At 37.9% G+C, this 25,988-nt stretch overlaps 1 protein-coding gene and 1 gene segment (V, D, J or C); both read left to right on the top strand.

Annotated features, from left to right (window-relative positions):
* Positions 1-1,332: 1,332 nt before the first annotated feature.
* LOC131371034 (Ig heavy chain V region 914-like) lies at positions 1,333-4,044 on the top strand. The segment is given in 3 exon segments: positions 1,333-1,399; positions 3,370-3,546; positions 3,640-4,044. Coding segments are annotated over 2 exon segments (408 nt in total).
* A 14,812-nt stretch (positions 4,045-18,856) lies between these two features.
* Positions 18,857-24,376, top strand: LOC131364797 (uncharacterized; the record flags this gene model as incomplete). The annotated part of the gene is made up of 4 exons (XM_058408167.1): positions 18,857-18,907; positions 18,997-19,316; positions 20,569-20,938; positions 24,084-24,376. Coding segments are annotated over exons 1-4 (1,029 nt in total), but the record flags the coding sequence as incomplete, so codon positions are not given.
* Positions 24,377-25,988: the final 1,612 nt, after the last annotated feature.

Raw genomic sequence — 25,988 nt, 5'->3', positions numbered from 1 at the left:
CTTTTAAAAGAGATTTCAAAAGAAAACGACGGAGACAGCGACACTGCGGATTACCTGGAGATATTTCAAGGATAAACTGCAGATTTTCTTGGAGAGAAATGATGGATTTAGGTAAGTATCTTCCCTTTCTAGGTAGATGGACAGGCCGGGGCCTGGCCTGCGCCGCCGGGATGCTCGCGCTCACCTCCGCGGGATACTGCGCGTATCGCTGGCTGAAGAGGAGCAGCGATCTTCAAGCTGCTGAACTTCAAGCTGCTCACGGTGAGAAAAGCTCACTTTTTACTCAGTCTGTGTGTTTCTAATCGCTCTAGAACTTACAAAGAGAGTGTGTGTGGAAAATGAATGACTTTCATCGGTACAGAGGACAAACAGGATCAAATCTCCTGTGTAGTTTAGCTAACAGAGCTAGCCAAAAGCTAAGGCGCGTGACTGAGCTAACATTAGCCGGCGATGCTACATGGCTCATATCAAGAGCATTTTAAAGTATAAAAGTGATTATTTTGTGGATTAAAACATTTCGAGGCACAACATCATGACTTTTAGACTTTTAGAAATAGTCTTGAAGTTTTATGAAAATAATCAAGTACAGGGCGGAGTCACGAAGCCTGACATGAAGCGGAGTTACTGTTAGCACCGGGATGATGATTATTATTTTTATTATTATTATTATTATTATTATTATTATCGTTGAAGTGTTTTATTTCTCTTCTTGGTCTCGCCATTGTTTCTTCTGATGTGTTAATAGTTAGAGTGAATGTTGTGGTAATGAGTGAGTTCCTGTTAGCGCATCATTGTAGCAGCTGTAAAGAGTCAGTCCCTCACCAACTCGCCTTTTTATTTCCCTTCCTCTTCAATAAGACTCGTTTCTCCTTACTGATCACTAATATAACCCTCTGATTAAAGACATGAAGGGGATGAGAGAGTGTCTTCTTGAAATATTTTCTTTCCTACATGAATGTCAGTTTCCACTGATGAAATTTGTCATCTCCGTGACATACTGATGTGGTTAAATGTGTCAAATGTTTTCCAGGATCTGTTGTTGATGATGTGGAGGAAGCCGAGACCACCGAGGTATGTGTCAGGAAAAAAGGACTAGGATTAATATATTATATACTACAATATCAAATATATTAGTTTTTCATTTTTAACTGGTGTGTGTGTGTGTGTGTGTGTGTATTAAGGTCACTGATCCAAGCGTCCAGCTCCTTTGCTCTGAACACGACCCTCAGATGTCAGCTGATGCCCTGGTAATTTTATATTTCTGTTATTTTTAGTGTATTCTTTAGGTGCTTTTGGTTGAAACAGCAAATTTTAATCTTTGTGCTTTATTCAGGTCACTGAGATAAATATCCAGCTCCGGAGCACCAGCCTTGACCCTCAGAAGTCAGCTGTCATTCTGGTAATTTTATATTTCAGACATTTTTCAGTGAAATGTTTCCCGACCTTTTTGTTTTTGTTTTTGTTTTTGTTTGGCCTTGTCACTGTCCATGCTTGTAAATCCAAATATGAAGTAATTCTCGCTGGATAATCCTCCTCTTGGGAATTTCTTTTAAAGATGACGCTTGTAGCCACTCAGAATGTTTGAGTTAGTTTACAGTAATTTACATTTAACTCTCACATGCAGTGAACACTATGAACTCATATCTCATGATATGAACCATTTAATCAGCTTGTATCACTTTTTTATTCGTGAAGTTACAGTAGTCACAGAGGTATGTGTCAGTAAAAAGTAGTACAGGTAAAATACTATATACAACAATTTAAAATATATTAGCTGTTCATTTCTAACAGGTGTGTGTGTGTGTGTGTGTGTGTGTGTGCACTGTATTAATGTCACAACTTCCTTCACTTCTGAGATTTTGCACAGAAGTTATGTGTAGAATTATGTGTCAGTTGAATTGTTTCTGTTAACATAATAATAAATAATTCCTAATAGACTCCTAAGTCATTACTAATCCAAGCCTTTGTACTGGAACATTTCTGTTTGTGAAGTGACGCAAATGACTAAGTTACAAGAACTCTCAACTCTTGCTTGCATGTACTCCAGTTATTAAACACAGCCACTAAGCTGAACTGATGAACTGTAAAAATGTGACAGCGTTTTCATCCTCAGCTCCTCCAAAACCAGCCTGTGGATGTCCAAAATACAGACCTGAGTCTATTGGTTAAAAGGATGTGCAAAGGATGTGTTTTTGTTCTGCAGCATTCAGACTCTCTAAAGACCAAGTGATACCATTTCTGATCACCCATTATATCTGTACTTTTATACTGTAAGTTTGGCTTCAGCAATGTTCATTTTCTGGTTCTCTAAATGACTAAATAAATTGCAGCTAAATTTCTCCATCTGCAGGTTTTGTGTTCAGGAGTCCACAAGAGAACAAATGTCTGTGCTCTCATCAATAGAGAACCAAAACTACTGGAATTAGAGGTGTAAGGATATATATACTGTAAATAAAAATATAATTGCTTAGTATCATGAGACAATAATCATGATAATGTATTCAGTCACTCGTTCATCTTTTAGGAAGTGTGTTATTCGGGTCAGAGTGCTGGATCCAGAGTCCATTTCAGGACCACTGAGTGTACAGCCTGGACATGTTACACATGCCCTTTTAAACTGTGATTTATATGCTTTATTTATATGTTTCTTATATTGCTGTAGTTTTTGTTCTTAGATCTGTCTGTCTGTCTGTCTGTCTATCACACCTAGTGGCAATTTAGAGAAGACAAGTCACCTGTTTGATTCCTGATTTAATTTCTTGAAAAGTTTCTTCATTTTAAACTTTTGAATAATAAAGTAGATGAAGTATAGAGAATAGTTTCACTGTTGAGTTGTTGATAGATATTAGATTTCAGCTTTGTCTTCTGCTCACTAGAGATTACAATTCTTCTTCAGAATTTAAAAACACCTGATCTAGAATCTTCTCAGCTATTTCTCTCTGGATTCATCAGTTAAAGCCTCTAGAGTGCAGACTATACCAGAATGAACATCATGTTCTATTGAACGGTTTGATTATAATGTTAAATGTAGTTCATGCTGTTCAGAAAACACTGTAATATTTCACCATGTCAGAGTCAAATTTGACATGAGAATCATTTCTGTGTTAATGTAATTCTCTAGAGTGCAGCCTACACATGACTGATAATGACGTAAAGGATTGTTTATATAATTATTATTATTTTCATGTAATAATTCAGATTAATTTAAGTGTTCAGGAAATACATCAGTTTTCAATCTGACCATCAGAGGAACTGTTAATTACATCACAAAACATCCATATCATTAATAATAATAACAAACAACCAAATTCTTTTCCACTGTGGAACAGCTTGGATTCAACAACCCGACAACATTTAAATACATTTCAGATACATTCTCCTCCCATCATCAGCAGATAAGCAAATCCAAGCATCAGAGCTGGATCTCACTCTATTTATATGATGTGATGGTGTCTGTTAAACTTTGGAGAACAGAGAAGACTCCAGTACAAACAACACACACCATGTTCTCTACATCTCTACTGCTCCTGCTGGCAGCTGCTTCTTGTGAGTGCTTTATCAAATTCATTCATTTACTAGATGAAGAATAAAGGTGCAGCAGATATTGTGTGAGATATCACCATGTGTTTTCCTCCACAGATGTACATGGTGAGGAACTGACTCAGCCTGCTTCCATGACAGTCCAGCCAGGCCAGAGTCTCTCCATCCACTGCAAAGTTTCATATTCAGTTACAAGCTATGGTACAGCTTGGATCCGACAACCTGCAGGAAAAGCTCTGGAGTGGATTGGAGACATTGGTAGTGGTGGGAGTACTTATTACAGTGACAAACTGAAAAATAAGTTCAGCATCTCCAGAGACACTTCTACTAACACAATAACAATTGGAGGACAGAACATGCAGACTGAAGACACAGCTGTGTATTACTGCGCTCGTGACTCACAGTGAGACAGAATAGTGGATTCCTCTTACAAAAACCTTATGAGACATGTTACACACATCCTCTCAATGCAACTAATAAATCATCTCAGTCACACTTTCACTTTCTTCTATTGTAATAAAGTCGTAATAGTTTGCAGTGTTTTAAAACACAGTCACACAAAATCTTTATTAAATAAAAAATAAAATATCAGTTTATTCTAAACTATTATTAATCCCTTCATTTTACAGGATTTTTAACCAACAGTTGAATCAGTGTTTAATGAGTGGATTCAGGAATAATACAGCATGTTTCCAGCAGTGTGTTGTGTTTAACACACAGTCTGTTCTCACAGTGTGAGGTGCAATAATTGAAACAACTGAAGGAGGCAGCAGAGTTTAACAAATAAAGTGAAAAAAGTGAATCCACAAACTGTATTCTGTATGAGACTCATTATCAAACATCTCATTTATCATAATTTAGGAATATTTGTGTTGAATATTACTAAATTTACACTTGATATGTAGTATGATATAAAAACAGAATAAAAAATACATTCTATCCTACATTATCCCTCAGTCATTATCATGATGATGTGAAACCTCTGGTAGGTTTGAGTTTTACAGATTAATTCATTAAGGGAATGCTTTAATTTCTTTAGCAGGTGTGAAATATTTACATTTCATATAATAGGTTTATGTGAAATACTGAAGGCTAAAACATATTAGAGAAATCCTCTCAAAGTCTACTGGATTAAGGGTTTTGCTCCTTGTGGTTTATTCAAAAAGGATACGTAAAAAAGAGAAGCAGATTTTTATTCCATCATTCACAAGATTTAACAACAGACAAGTTGTTAGCCTGAGCTCCTGACTAAATAAATTAGTGATTTGTGACCTGAATTACTTTTTTAATTAAATTCAGTTTCTATTAGACACACAGATAAAAAACTAAAAAGACATGAGATCTAATGAGTAAAGAGCAGAGATGAACCTGACAGCATGAAACACACCCAGAGTCTTACAGTAAGATGCAGGTGTATCTGCAGATGAACAGCATGAGGACAGAAGACACTGCAGTTTATTACTGCGCCCGTGACACACACTGATTCTTCCCCTTACACATACTTGCTATAGTCACATGACAAACCCACATTTTCTGGACATTTATCCTGATGTAATATTTATTTAATTCCCTGAATATATGTAATATATTTTGCATATATTCATGATGTGACAGACTGAGAACTGTGGAAGCAGTGTTCACAAATCTAGAGAATTGAGCTCATTGAGACTAATATAGATTTCCCAATTAACTGATTGGTTAAACTAATTGATTTAGTATTCTACCTCTGATACTGTATCTTTTAAACCATGCTGAGAGAAATGCTGCAATTCTGAATTCCTTTTTCATTCATTTTTATTGCTGCTTTACATGAGATCTTTTTTATTGACAGCATCTTTTTTTTCTCCTCTATGACTCTTTCTAGATCTGGATCATTTAAAACATGTCTTTTCTGCCACTAGAGGGCAGTGTGTACAAACTCAAACATCTCAGTCTGTTTCTATCTGTACATTTAGGCATTCTCTCTTTTCACATCCTGCTCTGAATGCATCCAGCATCATGACACTCAGATTAAACTGAATTACATAAAGCAACCTGTGTTGTGTTTTTTTTTTTTGGAAAACCTGATTCCACAGAAAATTCTTAGGGAGTTGAATGAGCAAGATCAGTTGTCAAGTTTTATACAAATAATCACCTGATTGAATTCAGAGCTTACACACATCATAATCCCAAGATCTGCAAGTGTACATTATTATTATGCTAAATCTAATATTTATTCCTTTTTGGCTTCACTGAGACTTTAACATTTGCTTTGGAAAAAGATAAGAGCATTTGATGAAGAGGCTTCTGCTCCATTATAAACCCACACATCCTCCATCAGATGAATCTCCTCCTCATGATTTAAATACATTTCAGATACATTCTCCTCCCATCATCAGCAGATAAGCAAATCCAAGCATCAGAGCTGGATCTCACTCTATTTATATGATGTGATGGTGTCTGTTAAACTTTGGAGAACAGAGAAGACTCCAGTACAAACAACACACACCATGTTCTCTACATCTCTACTGCTCCTGCTGGCAGCTGCTTCTTGTGAGTGCTTTATCAAATTCATTCATTTACTAGATGAAGAATAAAGGTGCAGCAGATATTGTGAGAGATATCACCATGTGTTTTCCTCCACAGATGTACATGGCCAGTGGTGGCTCAAGTGGTTAAGGCTCTGGGTCGTTGACCGGAAGATCAGGGGTTCCAGCACCGCCAAGTTGCCACTGTTGGGCCCTTGAGCAAGGCCCTTAACCCTCTCTGCTCCAGGGGTGCCATATCATGGCTGACCCTGCGCTCTGACCCCAACCTCCAAGGATGGGATATGCGAAGAAAGAATTTCACTGTGCTGTAATGTATATGTGACAAATAAATAAAGGAACTGACTCAGCCTGCTTCCATGACAGTCCAGCCAGGCCAGAGTCTCTCCATCCACTGCAAGGTTTCATATTCAGTTACGAGCGATGATACAGTTTGGATCCGACAACCTGCAGGAAAAGCTCTGGAGTGGATTGGAATAATCTATACTGGTGGGGGTACAGCTTACAGTGACAAACTGAAAAATAAGTTCAGCATCTCCAGAGACACTTCTACTAACACAATAACAATTGGAGGACAGAACATGCAGACTGAAGACACAGCTGTGTATTACTGCGCTCGTGAACCACAGTGAGACAGAATAGTGGATTCCTCTTACAAAAACCTTATGAGACATGTTACACACATCCTCTCAATGCAACTAATAAATCATCTCAGTCACACTTTCACTTTCTTCCACTGGAATGAAGTCAGAATCGTTGGTAGTGTTTTAAATCAGTCGCACAAACACATTTTTAAATAAAAAATAAAACATTACTGAAAGAATGTTGATTCTGAACTATTATTAATCCTTTCATTTTACAGGATTATAAACAAAAAGTTGGAATCAGTGTTTAATGAGTTGATTCAATAATAATACAGTCTGTTCTCACAGTGTGAGGTGCAGTAATTGAAACAACTGAAGGAGGCGGCAGAGCTCAACAAATAAAGTTTAAAAAAAGTGAATACACAAACTATATTCTGTATGAGACTATCACTCATTATCAAATATCAAACACTCATTATAAATATTTGTGTTACATATTACCAAATTTACACTTGATATGTAGTATTTTATAAAAAATAGAATAAAAATGCATTATATCCTATGTTATCCTCAGTCATTATCATGGTGATGTGAAGCCTCTGGTAGGTTTGAGTTTTACTGATTAATTAATTAAGGGAATGCTTTAATTTCTTTAGCAGGTGTGAAATGTTTACATTTCATATAATAGGTTTATGTGAAATACTGAAGGCTAAAACATATTAGAGAAATCCTCTCAAAGTCTACTGGATTAAGGGTTTTGCTCCTTGTGGTTTATTCAAAAAGGATACGTAAAAAAGAGAAGCAGATGCTTTATTCCATCATTCACACAAAATTCAATTTTTTTTATTTATTTATTTATTTATTTTTCGATTTAACAACAGACAGGTTGTTGGCATGAGCTCCTGACTAAATGAGTTAGTGATTTGTGACCTCAATTATTTCTTTAATTAAATTCAGTTTCTATTAGACACAGAGATGAAAAATGACAGTTTCTGAACAAACCAGAATGTTCTTCTGGGTGTTACAGTGATACACAGTGATGGACTAAAAAGACATGAGATCTAATGAGTAAAGAGCAGTGATGAACCTGACAGCATGAAACACACCCAGAGTCTTACAGGAAGCTTTTTCTCATCTCAGCTGTTCCTCTGTGAATGTTTTTATATCTCTAGTGGGCGTGTCATGCAAACAAAATCCTGCATTTGAACCATTTATGCTGAAACATTCAGCCCAACATCATACCAGCAGTTTGTGTTCATTTACAGCAGAAGCTTTTTTTTACTTGCTTTGAGATGGGACTAGGCAGAGTATTCAGTTACTTTACTCTAGCAATCTTCATTCAGTCTTAGTTTTATTATTTACATTTCATTATTTGTTGCATACTTTTATCAAAAATATCTTCTTTTATTATTATTTTTTATATAACTTAAAACCTATTTTTTTATATTCTTCTATTTCAGATTCCTGCAGTCAGATACTGATTGAGTCTGATCCAGTGATCATCAAACCTGATCAGTCTCATAAACTGACCTGCACAGCCTCTGGATTAGACATTAGTAGCTACTGGATGGCTTGGATCAGACAGGCGCCTGGAAAAGGACTGGAATGGGTTGCAAGCATCTACAGTAGTAGTTACATATATTACTCCAGTGCAGTTCAGGGCCGCTTCACCATCTCCAGAGACGACAGTAAGAAGCAGGTGTATCTGCAGATGAACAGCATGAGGACAGAAGACACTGCAGTTTATTACTGCGCCCGTGACACACAGTGATACTTCCCCTTAGACATCAGTACAAAAACACATACTTGCTATAGTCACATGACAAACCCACATTTTCAGATTCATGGAGGTCAAAGAATGAAACTGTTTACTGTGTCTCTGACTTATGTTACCACTTGCTGACTTTTGCTGATTGGATTGTTGTGAACATTGTCTGGACATTTATACTGATGTTAGATTACTTAATTCACTTAAAAATAAACATATCAACACACACACCAGTGTGACTTTCCTACACTCCTTCAGGAGTCTGTGTAATGAGATTCAATCAGTATGAAATTTTTCACAATGTATTTTTTTCAAACACAAATATTTCACAGTGTAACAGAGTCAGAACCATGGAAACATTTCAAAATCAGAGGATGAAAGTCATATACATACTATACACTAACATTTTACTTAAATATTCGGTCTTAAATGAATACAAAATAATTTAAACACCAAAGAACATTTTTAGCTGTCAATATTAAAATGTGTTAAAGATCAGCATGACAATATGTACAGTGAGGGAAAAAATTATTTGATCCCCTGCTGATTTTGTACGTTTGCCCACTGACAAAGAAATGATCAGTCTGTAATTTTAATGGTTTATCTGAACAGTGAGAGACAGAATAACAACAAAAAAATCCAGAAAAACACATTTCAAAAAAAGTTATACATTGATTTACATTTTATTGAGTGAAATAAGTATTTGACCCCTTTGCAAAACATGACTTAGTTCTTGGTGGCAAACCCTTGTTGGCAATCACAGACGTCAGACATTTCTTGTAGTTGGCCACCAGGTTTACACACATCTCACATCTCAAGGAATTTGGGCCCACTCCTCTTTGCAGATCCTCTCCAAGTCATTAAGGTTTTGTGGCTGACCCTTCAGCTCCCTCCACAGATTTTCTATGGGATTAAGGTCTGGAGACTGGCTAGGCAACTACAGGACCTTAATGTGCTTCTTTTTGAGCCACTACTTTGTTGCCTGGGCCGTGTGTTTTGGGTCATTGTCAGGCTGGAATATCAATCCACGACCCATTTTCAATGCCCTGGCTGAGGGAAGGAGGTTCTCATCCAAGATTTAACGGTACATGGCCCCATCCATTGTCCCTTTGATGCGATGCAGTTGTCCTGTCACCTGGGGATGGTGTACTTGGGGTCATAGGCAGCATTCCTCCTCCTCCAAACACGGCGAGTTGAGTTGATGCCAAAGAGCTGGATTTTGGTCTCATTTGACCACAACACTTTCACCCAGTTCTCCTCTGAATCATTCAGCTGTTCACTGGCAAACTTCAGATGAGCCTGTACATGTGCTTTCTTTAGCAGGGGACCTTGCGGGCGCTACAGGATTTCAGTCTTTCACGCCGTAGTGTGTTACCAATTGTTTTCTTGGTGACTATGGTCCCAGCTGCCTTGAGATCATTGATAAAATCCTCCAGTGTAATTCTGGGGTGATTCCTTGCCATTTTCATGATCATTGAAACTCCATGAGGTGAGATCTTGCATGGAGCCCCAGACCGAGTAAGGTCCTTCCATTTGGGAATAATCGCACCACCAACTGTTGTCACCTTCTCACCAAGCTGCTTGGCGATGGTCTTGTAGCTCATTCCAGCCTTGTGTAGGACAGCTCTTTGGTCTTGGCCATGATGGAGAGTTTGGAATCAGATTGATTGCTTCCTTCTGTGGACAGGTGTCTTTCATACAGTAAACAAGCTGAGATTAAGAGCACTCCCTGAGAGTGCTCCTACTGTAATCTCAGCTCGTTACCTGTACAAAAGACACCTGGGAGCCAGAAATCTTTCTGATTGATAGGGGATCAAATACTTATTTCACTCATTAAAATGCAAATCAATGTAGAACTTTTCTGAAATGCATTTTTCTGGATTTTCTTTTGTTGTTATTCTGCCTCTCACTGTTCGGATAAACCTACCATTAAAATTACAGACTGATCATTTCTTTGTCAGTGGGCAAACGTACAAAATCAGCAGGGGATCAAATAATTATTTCCCTCACTGTATATATATATATATATATATATATAAAAGTATTCACTCACCTGCCTTGACTTGCATATGAACCTAAGTGACATCCCATTCCTAATCCATAGGGTTCAATATGACGTCGGTCCACTCTTTGCAGCTATAACAGCTTCAACTCTTCTGGGAAGGCTGTCCACAAGGTTTAGGAGTGTGTTTATGGGAATTTTTGACCATTCTTCCAGAAGCGCATTTGTGAGGTCACACACTGATGTTGGACGAGAAGGCCTGGCTCTCAGTCTCCGCTCTAATTCATCCCAAAGGTGTTCTATCGGGTTGAGGTCAGGACTCTGTGCAGGCCAGTCAAGTTCATCCACACCAGACTCTGTCATCCATGTCTTTATGGACCTTGTTTTGTGCACTGGTGCACAGTCATGTTGGAAGATGTTGGGAGCATGGAATTGTCCAAAATGTCTTGGTATGCTGAAGCATTCAGAGTTCCTTTCACTGGAACTAAGGGGCCAAGCCCAGCTCCTGAAAAACAACCCCACACCATAATCCCCCCTCCACCAAACTTTACACTTGGCACAATGCAGTCAGACAAGTACCGTTCTCCTGGCAACCGTCAAACCCAGACTCGTCCATCAGATTGCCAGATGGAGAAGCGCGATTTGTCACTCCAGAGAACGCGTCTCCACTGCTCTAGAGTCCAGTGGCGGTGTGCTTTACACCACTGCATCCGACGCTTTGCATTGCACTTGGTGATGTATGGCTTGGATGCAGCTGCTCGGCCATGGAAACCCATTCCATGAAGCTCACTGCGCACTGTTCTTGAGCTAATCTGAAGGCCACATGAAGTTTGGAGGTCTGTAGCGATTGACTCTGCAGAAAGTTGGCGACCTCTTCGCACTATGCGCCTCAGCATCCGCTGACCCCGCTCCGTCAGTTTACGTGGCCTACCACTTCGTGGCTGAGTTGCTGTCGTTCCCAAACACTTCCACGTTCTTATAATACAGCTGACAGTTGACTGTGGAATATTTAGGAGCGAGGAAATTTCACGACTGGATTTGTTGCACAGGTGGCATCCTATCACAGTTCCACGCTGGAATTCACTGAGCTCCTGAGAGCGACCCATTCTTTCACAAATGTTTGTAAAAACAGTCTGCATGCCTAGGTGCTTGATTTTATACACCTGTGGCCATGGAAGTGATTGGAACACCTGATTCTGATTATTTGGATGGGTGAGCGAATACTTTTGGCAATATAGTGTATATATATATATATATATATATATATATATATATTTGAGGTCTATTTAGGTCTATTTATTCATTTACATCAACTAATAGGGTTAACCTGCAAGATTAGCAGTCTGGTGGATTGCATGAACAGTTTGGCAGTGACGGCAGCAGCAAAGGTGGCCTGGGATGGAGTCAAATTCCCGGCCTGAATTTTTGTCCCAGTCCGCCACTAGCTATCAATACCACAAGTAATTTATTAATTTACTGAAGCACTTGGCAAGGCAGCATTAACAAACACTTTTGAGTGATCGATGTTCATCGACAGATAACACTGTGGCAACAAATGTTAAGCAGACATGACTTGATTTTACATCGGGAGTGCAGAAAGTGTCCAAAGGTGAGCTAAAAAAATGATTGCAGGCTACCAGTCAAGGTTTATAGGGATTTTAAGAAGAAATTAATAATGAGTTAAATTACATTCTAAGTAATTAAATTACTTTTCAGATAGAGTAATTAGAAAAGCATTTTAAATACAGCATTGGTGGTGTAATTTGTAATTCATTACTTTTTTGAAGTAACTTACCCAGCACTGCTCCTGATTCAAATTCTTGAAGATCATTTTAAACTTTTGAATAATAAAGAAGAAGAAGAGAATATATAGAGAATAGTATGTATAGAGAATAGTTTCACTGTTGAGTTGTTGATAGATATTAGATTTCAGCTTTGCCTTCTGCTCAATAGAAATTACAATTCTTCTTCAGAATTTAAAAACACCTGATCTAGTATCTTCTCAGCTATTTCTCTCTGGATTCATCAGTTAAAGCCTCTAGAGTGCAGACTATACCAGAATGAACATCATGTTCTATTGAACGGTTTGATTATAATGTTAAATGTAGTTCATACTGTTCAGAAAACACTGCAGTATTTCACCATGTCAGAGTCAAATATAGAAGCAGTTATTCACAGCATTTATTTTACCAAATTCTCAAAAACATAAACCAGGAAATTTGCAGACATAAGAATAATTTCTGTGTTAATGTAATTCTCTAGAGTGAAGCCTACACATGACTGATAATGACATAAAGGATTGTTTATCTAATTATCATTATTTTCATGTATTATGTCAGAGATTCAGATGGAATTTTAGGGAACGAAATAAATCAGTTTTCATTCTGACCATCACAGGAACTGTTAATTACATCACAAAATTTACAGATCATTAGAAATAATAATAAAAAAAGGATTATTTTCCACATAACAAAACAGGGTGTGAGTGTGATTAACAGCTGCAGAACTGCACTCAACACAGCCTCTCTGGAATGTTTATGCAAATCTTCATCTCCTCTTGTAATATTAGCAGCGTGCTGATCTAGAGAGGAAACACTTCTCATTAGTCTTCCTTCAACACAAACATGTTAGCTTCAGCTCCACTGCTGCTGCTGGCTCTCGCCCCCTGTGAGTGTTTGGATTGAAGCTTTATTATTTCATCTGATCCTTTCAGTTTGACATGTCAACCTTTTCTTTTTCTCTTTTCACAGATGTGTTCTGTGCTACTGAGCTCATCCAGCCAGACTCACTGCTTATAAAGCCAGGAGAGACTTTAACCATCACCTGTAAAGTGTCTGGAGCTTCTATCACTGATAGCAGCAGCCACTATGGAACAGATTGGATAGTGTGCAATAGTGCCCAAGGTGCAGACAACAGCAGTACGGGGTGGTCACGAAGTGGAATAAGGTGATGAGGTGATGAGAGCAGTATTGTCTATCTTTAAGGTGCAGATGTGCACAAGTCCTCTTTGTGTGTAAAAGACTGTGTAACATGTATGTTTATGTATGTTATGTAACCAAATCTAATACAAAAGTTTACTCAGTTCATAGTTATTAAGAATATGTTGCTGTTTGAAATGAAAAGTGTCTGAATGTCCAGTTAATATTCCACCAGCTTTGGGTGTTTGAAAGTTTTGATTTCAGGGCACATAACATTGAATTTTTTTTGTTTCTTTCTTTCCTTTGTGTACATATTAAAGTTATGTACATATGCATATGTATATATGTATATTTCTTTATTAAGTATGTGTGTGTATGAGCACTGTCATTTGAGTTAAACCTTATCTTGCTAGAGAGTCACTAATGGATCTTGTTAGCCCATTGGGTTATTATCTATTTAATTTTGTTTCTTATAAATGTGATCGGGGCGGCACGGTGGCTTAGTGGTTAGCACGTTCACCTCACACCTCCAGAGTGGGTTTGCTCCAGTTTCCTCCCACAGTCCAAAGACATGCTTCTAGGCGACTGGAGTCTCTAGATTGCCCATAGTGTGAGTGACTGAGTGTGCCCTGTGATGGGTTGGCACTCTGTCCAGGGTGTATCCTGCCTTGATGCCCGATGACGCCTGAGATGGTTGGGGCGGGACTTGTGTCGGATATTGAGTGAGCACAAGAAAGAAACAAGGTGCTGTAGTGTCGCTTTGGAAAAGAAAACTTTCTACTAACTTTTGACAGCTTTTAGTTTCGGTTTCACTGGATACAGGCTCCAGAAAGTGCTTTTTCCTTGTTTAATTATCTATTTCTATTTTAGTTGTTTTATTTAGTGTTGTATGCATACCAGAAGTTCCGGGCCCAGTTTATTCAAATGAATATACTGAATACTGAGTAGCACCAATTGTACCCTTTTGTTTTCTGTGACTTTGTACGCTGATGACTGAATTTCAGTTTCTTTAGTTAAGTAAAGTTTTAATACCGACTTCAACTGCTTAACTCCTAATAGTTGACACTTCATTTTCGTTTGATTATTTTTATATTCTACTGGTCATTAATGTTATACACCATTTCATTAACAGAGAAAATAAAAATAATAAATATATAATTTAAATTATAAATAATAAATATATAATTTAACTTGATATAATAAAGTCAAGTGTTATTTGTTTTTTCCATCTGGTTGTTCTTCTAGTTGCTTTACTTAGACACCCTGGTTTGCCGTAATCTGCACAAGGGTCTTAAGCCATTTCAGTTACAAGCATAGTGTCGAACCCACAGCACACTTATTTTACAGGTGTAGAGTGCTACATGAGTTCAAATGATACTCACAATAATTCCTCCAATAATGTTGTTTCAAGTCAAGTCAAGAAGCTTTTACTGTCATTTCAACCACGTATAGCTGACACAGTACACAGTGAAATGAGAAAACGTTTCTCCAGGACCTTGGTGCTACGTTAACATACATACATTTAAACACAAAAACAACACAGAGCTAGGACAGAACTTTGTCCTAGCCACATAAAATGCAAAATGTGCAACTAGGTGTATATACCTGTATGTATATATAATATATATATATATATACACACACACAACATACCAGCAGTTTGTGTTCATTTACAGCAGCAGGAATCATTTTAATTCTTTGAGATGGGACTAGGCAGTGTTTTGTGTTACTTTACTCTAGCAATCTTCATTCATAGTATCATTTATTACATTATTTAAAAAAAAAAAAAAAAAATTTCTTTTGGTCTTTTTTTAACGTTAATGTCCCCTATTCTTTTACAGATTCCTGCAGTCAGACACTGATCCTGTGACCATCAAACCTGATCCGTCTCATAAACTGACCTGCACAGCCTCTGGATTTGACTTTAATAGGTATGACATGTTTTGGAACAGACAGGCGCCTGGAAAAGGACTGGAATGGGTTGCATATCTCTCATATGGTAGTGGTATCATATATTACTCAGGGCCGCTTCACCATCTCCAGAGACAACAAGAAGCAGGTGTATCTGCAGATGAACAGCATGAGGACAGAAGACACTGCAGTTTATTACAATGTTCGATGACCACACAGTGATACTTCCCTTTAGACATCATTACAAAAACACATACTTGCTATAGTCACATGGGAAGCTCACATTGTCTGGGCATTCATCCTGATGGAATATATTTAATTCCCTGAATATATGTAATATATATTTCATAAATTCACAATGTCACAGACAGATAACTATGGAAGCTGTTGTTTACAAAGCTAGGAAATTGAGCTTAGTGCCATAATCATTAAGATTAACAATGATTTCATAGTTAACTGATTGGTTTAACCACTAGATTTACTATTTTACCACTGATACTGTATCTGACTGCTTTCTCTCTTTTAAACTATCTTTAATCACGTTTATTGTTGTGTCACATAAGACTTTTTTTTTTTTTTGGATAGCAAGAATATTATAATCTTTTTCTCCTAAATGACATTCTAGTTCTGGATCATTTGGACACAGGTCTTTTGCGCCTCTAGAGGGCAGTGTGTACAAACTCAACCATCTCGATGTGTTTCCTTCTGTACATTTAGGCCATCTCTCTCTTCACATTCTGCTCTGAATGCATCCAGCATCATGACACTCAGATTAAACTCACTTACATAAAGCATCTTAGCAACCTGTGTTGTGTGAATAACTCTCTCTTTTTTTTTTGGAAAACCTGATTTCACAGAAAATTCTTAGGGAGTTGAATGAGCAAGATCAGTTGTCAAGTTTTATACAAATAATCACCTGATTAAATTCAGAGCTTACACACATCATAATCCCAAGATCTGCAAGTGTACATAATTATTATGCTAAATCTAATATTTATTCCTTTTTGGCTTCACTGAGACTTTAACATTTGCTTTGGAAAAAGATAAGAGCATTTGATGAAGAGGCTTCTGCTCCATTATAAACCCACAGATCCTCCATCAGATGAATCTCCTCCTCATGATTTAAATACATTTCAGATACATTCTCCTCCCATCATCAGCAGAGGTTCATATTTAGTTACGAGCTATGCTACAGGTTGGATCCGACAACCTGCAGGAAAAGCTCTGGAGTGGACTGGAATAATCCATAGTGGTGGGGATACAGCTTACAGTGACAAACTGAAAAATAAGTTCAGCATCTCCAGAGACACTTCTACTAACACAATAACAATTGGAGGACAGAACATGCAGACTGAAGACACAGCTGTGACATCCCTGTACAAAAACTCCTCATCCAGTGTTCATTATAACAGAATGCCCACAAGATACATGTAATGAACGGGGACGAATCGGCTGATGGCAGAGATCAAACCCAAATAATTGCCATAAGCTCTGTCACCCACAGTAGCAGATCAGACCCAAACGCAGGGATCCAGTACGTGCACTGCTTTTATTTAACAAAACTAAATACATCTACATTAAACATAAATATGACATGGAAAATTAAATAACCGCAACAAAACATGACTATAACATAAAAGCCTAAATAACACGGTGTCCGGCCTTACAGCACACATACACCGCTACGTCAACACATATATAAACATAATGACAGAAGGACAAAGGAATATAAAGCAGCACATCAGTGGAAAACAAGGGACAGGTGAGAAAGCAGGAAAACACATTAGGAAAGGGCGTGGCACCGCCCACACAGGAATAACACAATAATAAATAAACCACTTGCCAATACCCAAGGAACTGTCCCAATATCTCTTGACTATACAACACACACAACAATAAATAAATAAATAAATAAATAAATAAATAAATAAATAAATAAATAAATAAATATTGTAGTGTAGATTTTAAACCAAAATACCATCTCTAACATTACTGCACATGATAAACACTATAATAATCATATCACTAACAAGAACTTATTATAATGTAGTATATTTGGCTGAAAATAATCACATCAGCAGATTAGACAGATTAGATCAAGGTTTAGTTGCTGTTCCTCTCTGTTACAGCATCATGACTCCCACATGTTTTCTATCATGACATCATGATGCAAATCCAGATTGCTGTGTGTCCATGCAGTATTTATGTGCAGCTGAGCTGAGTGGAGCGATCGAGTCTCATCAACACTCACCATGAAGATCCCTTCATGGATCCCTTATTCCTGCTACTTATCAGCCTCAATGGTGAGTTTTCATGATGAATCTCAAATATCTTTTTCATTGTTTATTATACACTAATATTTTCTTGTTTATATTGCAGGTATTCAGTGTCAAAGTCTTGAGTCTATCCCCACTGGTTCAGTAATAAACAAACCTGGAGAAACTCTGAGTCTTTCCTGTAAAGGATCTGGGTTTAACTTTGGTGGCTATGGCATGCACTGGATCAGACAACAAGCTGGAAAAGCTCTGGAATGGATTGGGGTTATCTGGTATGATGCCAGTAAAACTATATATGCCAAACACATTGAGGGACGTTTGGAAATTACCAGAGACAACTCCAAAAACATGGTGTATCTGCAGCTGACTGGTTTGAGTACACAGGACTCTGCTGTGTATTACTGTGCTAGACACCACAGTGGTACAAACATCTTAATCAGCCGTCCAAAATCCTCCCACAGATGTGGTGAAAGAGAAAAGTGCATTCAATATACAGGGCATTTTCACAAGATCAGCAGGTGGCGCTAGAGCTTAACAAATATACTGTACCATTTTATGTTTCTTTAAAGTGGTCATAAGTATAACATAGTCTCATATCCTCAGTCAGAGCTAGATACTCCATCATTTTTATGTCTTTCTGTGAGACATTGAAAACTCTTTCAAGTCAAATTCCTACAGAGAAACAAAGAGGGAAATAATAACATTTACAGAAAAATTGCCAACTTTTATCCAGTGATTACTGAATACATACATTTCACAAAAGTTCCACAACATTAATTGTAACTATAAACAAACACAGAGTTCACCATATTCTTCTTTAATTAATAAATAAATTGTAACAGTAACAGGCTGCTGCTGTATAAGAGGAATAATGATTATAATCAATGGCATTATTTATTGGAAAATAACTATCTTCAGGTTTGTAGCAGTAACTCCATGACACTGTTGAACCAAAGTGAGTAGAACTACACAATGCTTTATTATTGGCACCTACATCCACCACCTTTTATGATTCCTGACATCACAACACCTGGTCCTTGATTATTTTCCTATAAAACCAAACCTCCAAGTGTTTTAATCCTTACTGAATATGCTGATATGAAGAGTGTATTCTCTTCAGATAAATTTACCTGAAAAAGTCTCTTAATGTTCCAAATTTTATAGATTTATAATAACAGATAAAACATGGTCATGAGATGAGGAGGATTTCCTGTGTACAGGAATCCATCCCATTCTGACCCTAAGATAAGGAGTGTCTTTATGTAAATGTCCTTCCCTGTTATATATTTAAGCAACAAAGACCAAGAGCTTTTACTTCTTCTGCTTCAACACACACCATGATCTCTACATCCCTACTGCTGCTGCTGCTGGCAGCCGTACACTGTAAGTGTTTTTACATTTGACATGTAATACAGTTTTGATTCCTTAAAGCTTTTTGCTTTTACATCATTAAAATAACTTTTCTTTAACAGGTGTTCACTGTGTTGAGCTGATCCAGACCGGATCCACAGTATTAACTCCTGGTCAGTCACTGACTCTGACCTGTAAAGTGTCTGGATATTCATTAACTGATAACAGCTACTGTACAGGCTGTATACGACAACCTGCAGGAAAAACTTTGGAGTGGATCGGATTTATATGTGGTGATGGTAGCACTTACTACAGTGAGAAACTGAAAAGCAGGGTTCAGGTTTCCAGAGACACGTCCAGCAGCACAGTGACATTAACAGGGCAGAACATGCAGACTGAAGACACAGCTGTGTATTACTGCGCTCGTTACCACAGTGAGACAAATAAACAACGTCCCTGTACAAAAACTCCAAGAACACTAAAATAGTGTTAGCTCCCCAAATCCTCCTTCTTTAAAAATATATAATAATGATAACAATTCTGACTACAGCACCGGAGCCTCATGGACAATTTGACAGTCGGTATCTGATTACAAACTGAATTGATTAGGCTCATGTTCATTTCACTCTGATGCACAGCTATCAATATCTGACATACACTCTGTGAAGAAATCACACTTACAGCAAGGTTTTACAAAACTTCAGGCAGACTGTTAGCTAAACTCACTCCTCACACATGATTTTTACAGGAACATACCTGGTTGAAACATTACACAGTCAAAATTTTTATGCATGGCTCATTTACACTGAGGTGTTTTTTTCTTCTCCAACTTTCTCCTTCACCTGCATCTGATGAGTTTTCCCAGACCAGCACACACATCCATTTTCATTTTTCATCACATTTAATATATTCCATAATGAATAAATGATTACATACAAAAATGGATGGAAAATGTATAACATTTCTAAACATTTGAACAGTTGAAAAATTATGTTCCATTTTTACTGACAGTCCACCTGAAAAAGTTTACTCAACCTTTGGTCTTGAACTGTATACTGTATATTTAACCTGCACACATATTAGAAATGTTTGAATATGCTTTTTTCTTTAAGCTTTAAGGCCTGTGATGGTCGCTCTTTATTTATTCACACAACATCTAACCAACATTTTGAGGTTTAAAGGACTGAGGGTGTGTCATCAATATGAGAACATATGAGAAGGGATTTACATCAAAGTCATTAACTCTAACTACAGCATTGTTATGAAGACATTACAGCTTAATGACATTATATCAGTGTCTCATTAAACCAGGCTGCTTCATCCACACCATTTTATCAACTACATATTAAATAAATAGTAAGTAACTTGTTACTTACTAGTAAGTAACTTGTAACTTGTAGTAAGTAATTGTTAATGTGTATGTTTTTACAGTTTCAGGAAATGCCTCATGTCTTCTGAAAGCCTAAACACTTACATGCAAATCAAACCCCTTTATAAATGATTAGAGGTGTTCTCAGGAGAAGTGAGGTTCTGGGTTCAGGTTCTGCTCAAACCATGTTCTTTACACTTCTATTCCTGCTGTTAACAGCCACATCTGGTAAGTGTGTGGAGAATTTTGGAGAGATACAGATCATTGTGTACATTTTTCCTGTTGATAGATTTCACCTGAATAATTGCATGATTGTTGTTCACAGGTATTGAATGTATTGAACTGGTTCAGCCTGCAGTCATGGTGGGTAAACCTGGAGAATCATTTTCAGTCCCCTGTAAGATCACTGGATACTCAGCCACTAGTTCCTGTACTAACTGGAAACTCAACTACTAGTAAGTGGATTCGACACTTATCAGGACAAGCTCTGGAATGGGTCAGCTGGCACTGCAGCTCCAGTAATACTGGCAGCCGCAATTCACTAAAGAACAAGATCCGTTTCTCAGCAGATGTCTCCATCAACACTGTGACTTTACACAGACAAAACTTTCAGACAGAGGACACAGCTGTGTATTACTGTTCACGAGAGACACAGTCATTCAGATTACTGGTGCAGCTGTACAAAATCTTATATCGTATTTCGTATATTCAAGCAACAAACAGTACCAGTCCTAAACAAATGTTAGCTACATGATATACTACTTAACTCACATAAATGCAAACAAATTTATGTTTACAGTTTATTTATTTTTACACTTGAATAAATATGATCTTCATCTGGTCAAATTTTGACATTGTCTAGTATAAATAAATCTCAAAATTACAGACTTTCCTTTCTTGTATTCTGTTTCTCTTTTCATGTCCCTCAAGCTTAAGCACATTTTAGGATTTTAAGATTGTTTTCTGATTGTGGTGCAGAAGCAAAATCACAGTTTTAGGTGAATTATCTCATAAACACTGTGGGAAGAAGAGAATGTTCCATCTAAAATTATGTTTAGGGTTATAAAGTTTATAAAGATTTGTTTCTTCAAATTTCTTTCTTCAGATTTTAAACTTCAATTCAAGTCAAGAAGCTTTTATTGTCATTTCAATCATATATATCTGACACAGTACACAGTGAAATGAAATAACATTTCTCCATGGTGCTACATAAAACAGCATAGAGCAACTTGGGACACGGCAGAGCTAAGGACCTAAAGTAACTTGTCCTAGCCACATGAAGTGCATCGTGTGCAACCTAGTGCAAACAGTGCAAGACAAAAGACAGTGCAAACAGGAGGGTGAAAAGTGAATGTGAGGGGTGTGTGATTTCATCTACAATGCTGTTGGCTTTGCAAATGCAGCATGTGGTTTAAATGTCCATGATAGAGGGGAGAGAGACTCCAGTGATCATTGTTCTGCACCTCAAACCGAGCACAGAAGTCGTTCAGTGCATCTGGGTGGAAGGTGTCACTGTCACAGGCAAGACAGTTTTCTTGTAGTTCGTGATCACCTGGATGCCCTGCCACATGAGCTGGGGGTCTCCTCTCCCCTGGAAGTGGCTGTGGATTTTCTAAAAGTGTGCATGCTTTGCTTCTCTGATGGCTCAGGACAGTTTGGTTCTTGTTGTTCTTAAGGCCATCTTGTCCCCTATTCTGAAGGCAGAGTCTCTAAACTTGTATCATAGCAGTTATGCTTCTACCTACATAGAAATATCATTCATGAAGTGTTTCAGTCAGGATTTGGGCCTCATAATAGCACAGAGATAGTGCTGTTTAAAGTGGAAATGACCTACTACTGGCCTCTGATCAGGGTTGTGTTTCCTTGCTGGTCTTACTTGACCCTAGTACAGCTTTTGACACCACTGATCATACAATTCTACTTGATAGGCTACAAAATGTTGTTGGTGTTTAGGGGACAGCCCTTTTCTTGCTTAGGTCTTATTTGACTGATTGTTATAAGTTTGTAGATGTAAATAATGACTTCTCAGTGCATACTATTATTATGATCTGTGTTCCACAAGGTTCTGTTTTAGGCCCACTGCTTTTCTCCTTATACATGCTATCTCTTTGTACAATTATTCATAAACACTGAATTAACTTCCACTCTTTCAGCAAAACCAAATGAGATTCAACAGTTTATTAAGATTGAAGAATGTGTAAAAGACATTAGACAGTTGACGCTTACAAACAGAAGTGCTTGTACTAGAACCACATGCAGCCAGAAGTAAGCTTTCTGATTCCACACTAACTCTGAATGAAAGAGACTTATCTTCTCTTTCGTAAATGATCATCAGGACAGCGTGAGACTGGCTGGTGTGGTTGTCCGACTGGACCAGGCCATCAGCACAGCACTAGTACCGGATTCCCTGCAGTGTGTTTATATAAGCTTTTGGTGCTCTTTAACTCTTTCTGTTATAGCTCACAAGACTTGTGGGACTGGACCATCCAATAATGTTGTTTGGTGCCAAAATATTTTGACCGTCTGTGACTTACCTGTTGCCACTTGCTGACTTTTACTGTATGAAGATTGTTGGGAATATTGCCTGGACATCTGGTCACATTTTCACTTCCACTGGAATGAAGTCGTAATAGTTTACAGCATTTTAAAACACAGTTACACAAAGTCATTTTTAAATAATAAAAAAACCCATTATTGCGAGTGTTTATTTTCAATCATTATTAATCCCTTCATATTGAACCAATATATGAAATCAATGTTTAATGAGTGAATGCAGGAATAATACAACATTGTGTGTTTCCAGCAGTGTGTTGTGTTTAACACACAGTCTCTTCTCACAGTGTGAGGTACAATAATTGAAACAACTGAAGGAGGCAGCAGAGCTCAACAAATAAAATAGGGAAAAAGTGAATCCACAAACTGTACTCTGTATGAGACTCATTCACTATCATTCATTATCAGACAAATATCTGATTAATTTTTCAAAATTTAGGACTATTTGTCTTATGTATTACCTGAGATTTACACAGGATTTGTAGCATTTTATAAAAACAGAATAAAAAATACATTCTATCCTCCTTTATGCCTCAGCTGATTAAATGATACAGTAAAAAGCTTACAATTTATATTTATGTGGTTATGTGAGACAATTAAGGCTAAGACATGTTAGAGAAATCTTCTCAACATCTTCTGGCTTCTTCAAAAAAAGAGAAGCAGATGTTTTAAATTATTCCATCATTCACAAAGATTTAACAACAGACAAGTTGTTGGCATGAGCTCCTGATTGATTGAGTCAGTGATGATTTGTGAACTGAATTATTCAGTTTTTATTAGACTCACAGATGAAAAATGACCAGAACCAGGACCAGGACCAGACCAGAATGATCTTCTGGGTGTTACAGTGATAAAAAGTGATGGTCTGGAAGAAGACATGAGATCTAATGAGTAAAGAGCAGTGATGAACCTGACAGCATGAAACACACCCAGAGTCTTACAGGAAGCTTTTTCTCATCTCAGCTGTTCCTCTGTGAATGTTTTTATATCTCTAGTGGGCGTGTCATGCAAATGAAACCCTGCATTTGAACCATTTATGCTGAAACATTCAGCCCAACAACATACCAGCAGTTTGTGTTCATTTACAGCAGCAGGAATCATTTTAATTCTATGAGATGGGACTAGGCAGTGTTTTGAGTTACTTTACTCTAGCAATGTTCATTCAATGTTAGTATTATTATTTACAGTACATTTTATTATTTGTTGCATACTTTTATCAAAAATATCTTCTTTTATTATTTCTTTTTTTAATAATATAACATATTATTTTGTATTCTTCTATTTCAGATTCCTGCAGTCAGACACTGATTGAGTCTGATCCAGTGATCATCAAACCTGATCAGTCTCATAAACTGACCTGCACAGCCTCTGGATTTAACTTTGGTAGCTACCGGATGGCTTGGATCAGACAGGCGCCTGGAAAAGGACTGGAATTTGTTGCAAGCATCTACAGTAGTTACATATATTACTCCAGTGCAGTTCAGGGCCGCTTCACCATCTCCAGAGACGACAGTAAGAAGCAGGTGTATCTGCAGATGAACAGCATGAGGACAGAAGACACTGCAGTTTATTACTGCGCTCGTGACACACAGTGATACTTCCCCTTAGACATCAGTACAAAAACACATACTTGCTATAGTCACATGACAAACCCACATTTTCAGATTCATGGAGGTCAAACAACCAAAATGTGAACATTGTCTGGATAATTATACTGATGTTAGATTACTTAATTCACTTCTGGATTTAGGCAATAAAAATATAATCAATATACACAACAGTGTGACTTTCCTACTCTCCTTCAGGAGTCTGTGTAATGAGATTCAGTCAGTACAAAATTTTTCACTACATATTTTTTTTCAAACACAGAAATATTTCACAGTTTAACAGAGTTAGAACTATGGAAACATTTTAAAATCAGATGTTGAAAGTCAATTACCCACTATACACTAACATTTAACTTAAATATTCAGTCTTAAAGAAATACAAACTAATTTAAACACCAAAGAACATTTTTCACTGTGATTATTAAAACCTGTAGAACACCATCAAAACAATATGCATGGGCATGGCAGAGCACGAGTTCGTAGATCACGAACTACAGGACAATTTCACCTGCCTGTGACAGTGATGTCTCCCTCCCAGACGCGCTGAATGACTTCTATGCTTGGTTTGAGGCACAGAACAACACAACAGCGAGGAAGACCATCCCTCCTCCAGAGGACCAGGTGCTCTGTCTCACCATGGCTGATGTGAGGAGAACTCTATGCAGATTTAACCCACGGAAGTCTGCTGGACCAAACAACGTTCCTGGCAGAGTGCTCAGGGAGTGTGCAGAGCAGCTAGCAGATGTCTTCACTGACATCTTCAACATCTCACTGAGCAGCTCCATCATCCCTATGTGCCTCAAGACAACGACCATCGTCCCTGTGCCAAAAAAGTCTACGGTTTCCTGCCTCAATGACTATCGTCCCATCACACTCACACCAATCGTGATGAAATGCTTCAAGAGGCTCGTCATGAGGCACATTAAAACACAGCTACCAACCTCACTGGACCCCTCGCAGTTTGCGTATTGTCCTAACCGCTTCACGGACGATGCCATCACCACAACCCTCCATCTTGCGCTCACACACCTGGACTGTAAAGACATATGTACGAATGCTGTTCATAGACTTCAGTTCAGTATTCAACACAATCATCCCTCAGCAGCTGATTGAGAAGCTGAGCCTGCTGGGCCTGAACACCTCTCTCCGCAACTGGATCCTGGATTTCCTGACTGGGAGACCCCATTCAGTCCGGATCGGGAACAGCATCTCCAGCACCACCACACTGAGCACTGGAGCTCCTCAGGGCTGTGTGCTCAGTCCACTGCTGCCAGGCAGGAGGAAAAGAGGAAGGCCAAAGAGGAGGTATATGGATGTAATAAATGAGGATATGAAGCTAGTGAGTGTAAGTGTTGAGGATGCAGAAGATAGGGATAGGTGGAGAGAGATGATTCGCTGTGGCGACCCCTGAAGGGAAAAGCCGAAAGAGGAAGAAGAAGATAACCTACTGTACATACATTTTTACTGAAATTGTGACTCTCTTTTTTTCAGATGTGGAATGTGCAGTAGAGCTCACTCAGGACACCTCAGTGATGTTAAAGCCTGGAGATTCTTTAACCCTCAGCTGTAAAGTATCTGTTTACTG

This window comes from Hemibagrus wyckioides, linkage group LG02, assembly GCF_019097595.1.
Source record: "Hemibagrus wyckioides isolate EC202008001 linkage group LG02, SWU_Hwy_1.0, whole genome shotgun sequence".
Taxonomy (NCBI): domain Eukaryota; kingdom Metazoa; phylum Chordata; class Actinopteri; order Siluriformes; family Bagridae; genus Hemibagrus; species Hemibagrus wyckioides.
Note: the sequence above shows the minus strand (reverse complement) of the source record. Positions and strands in the feature narration are given on the sequence as shown.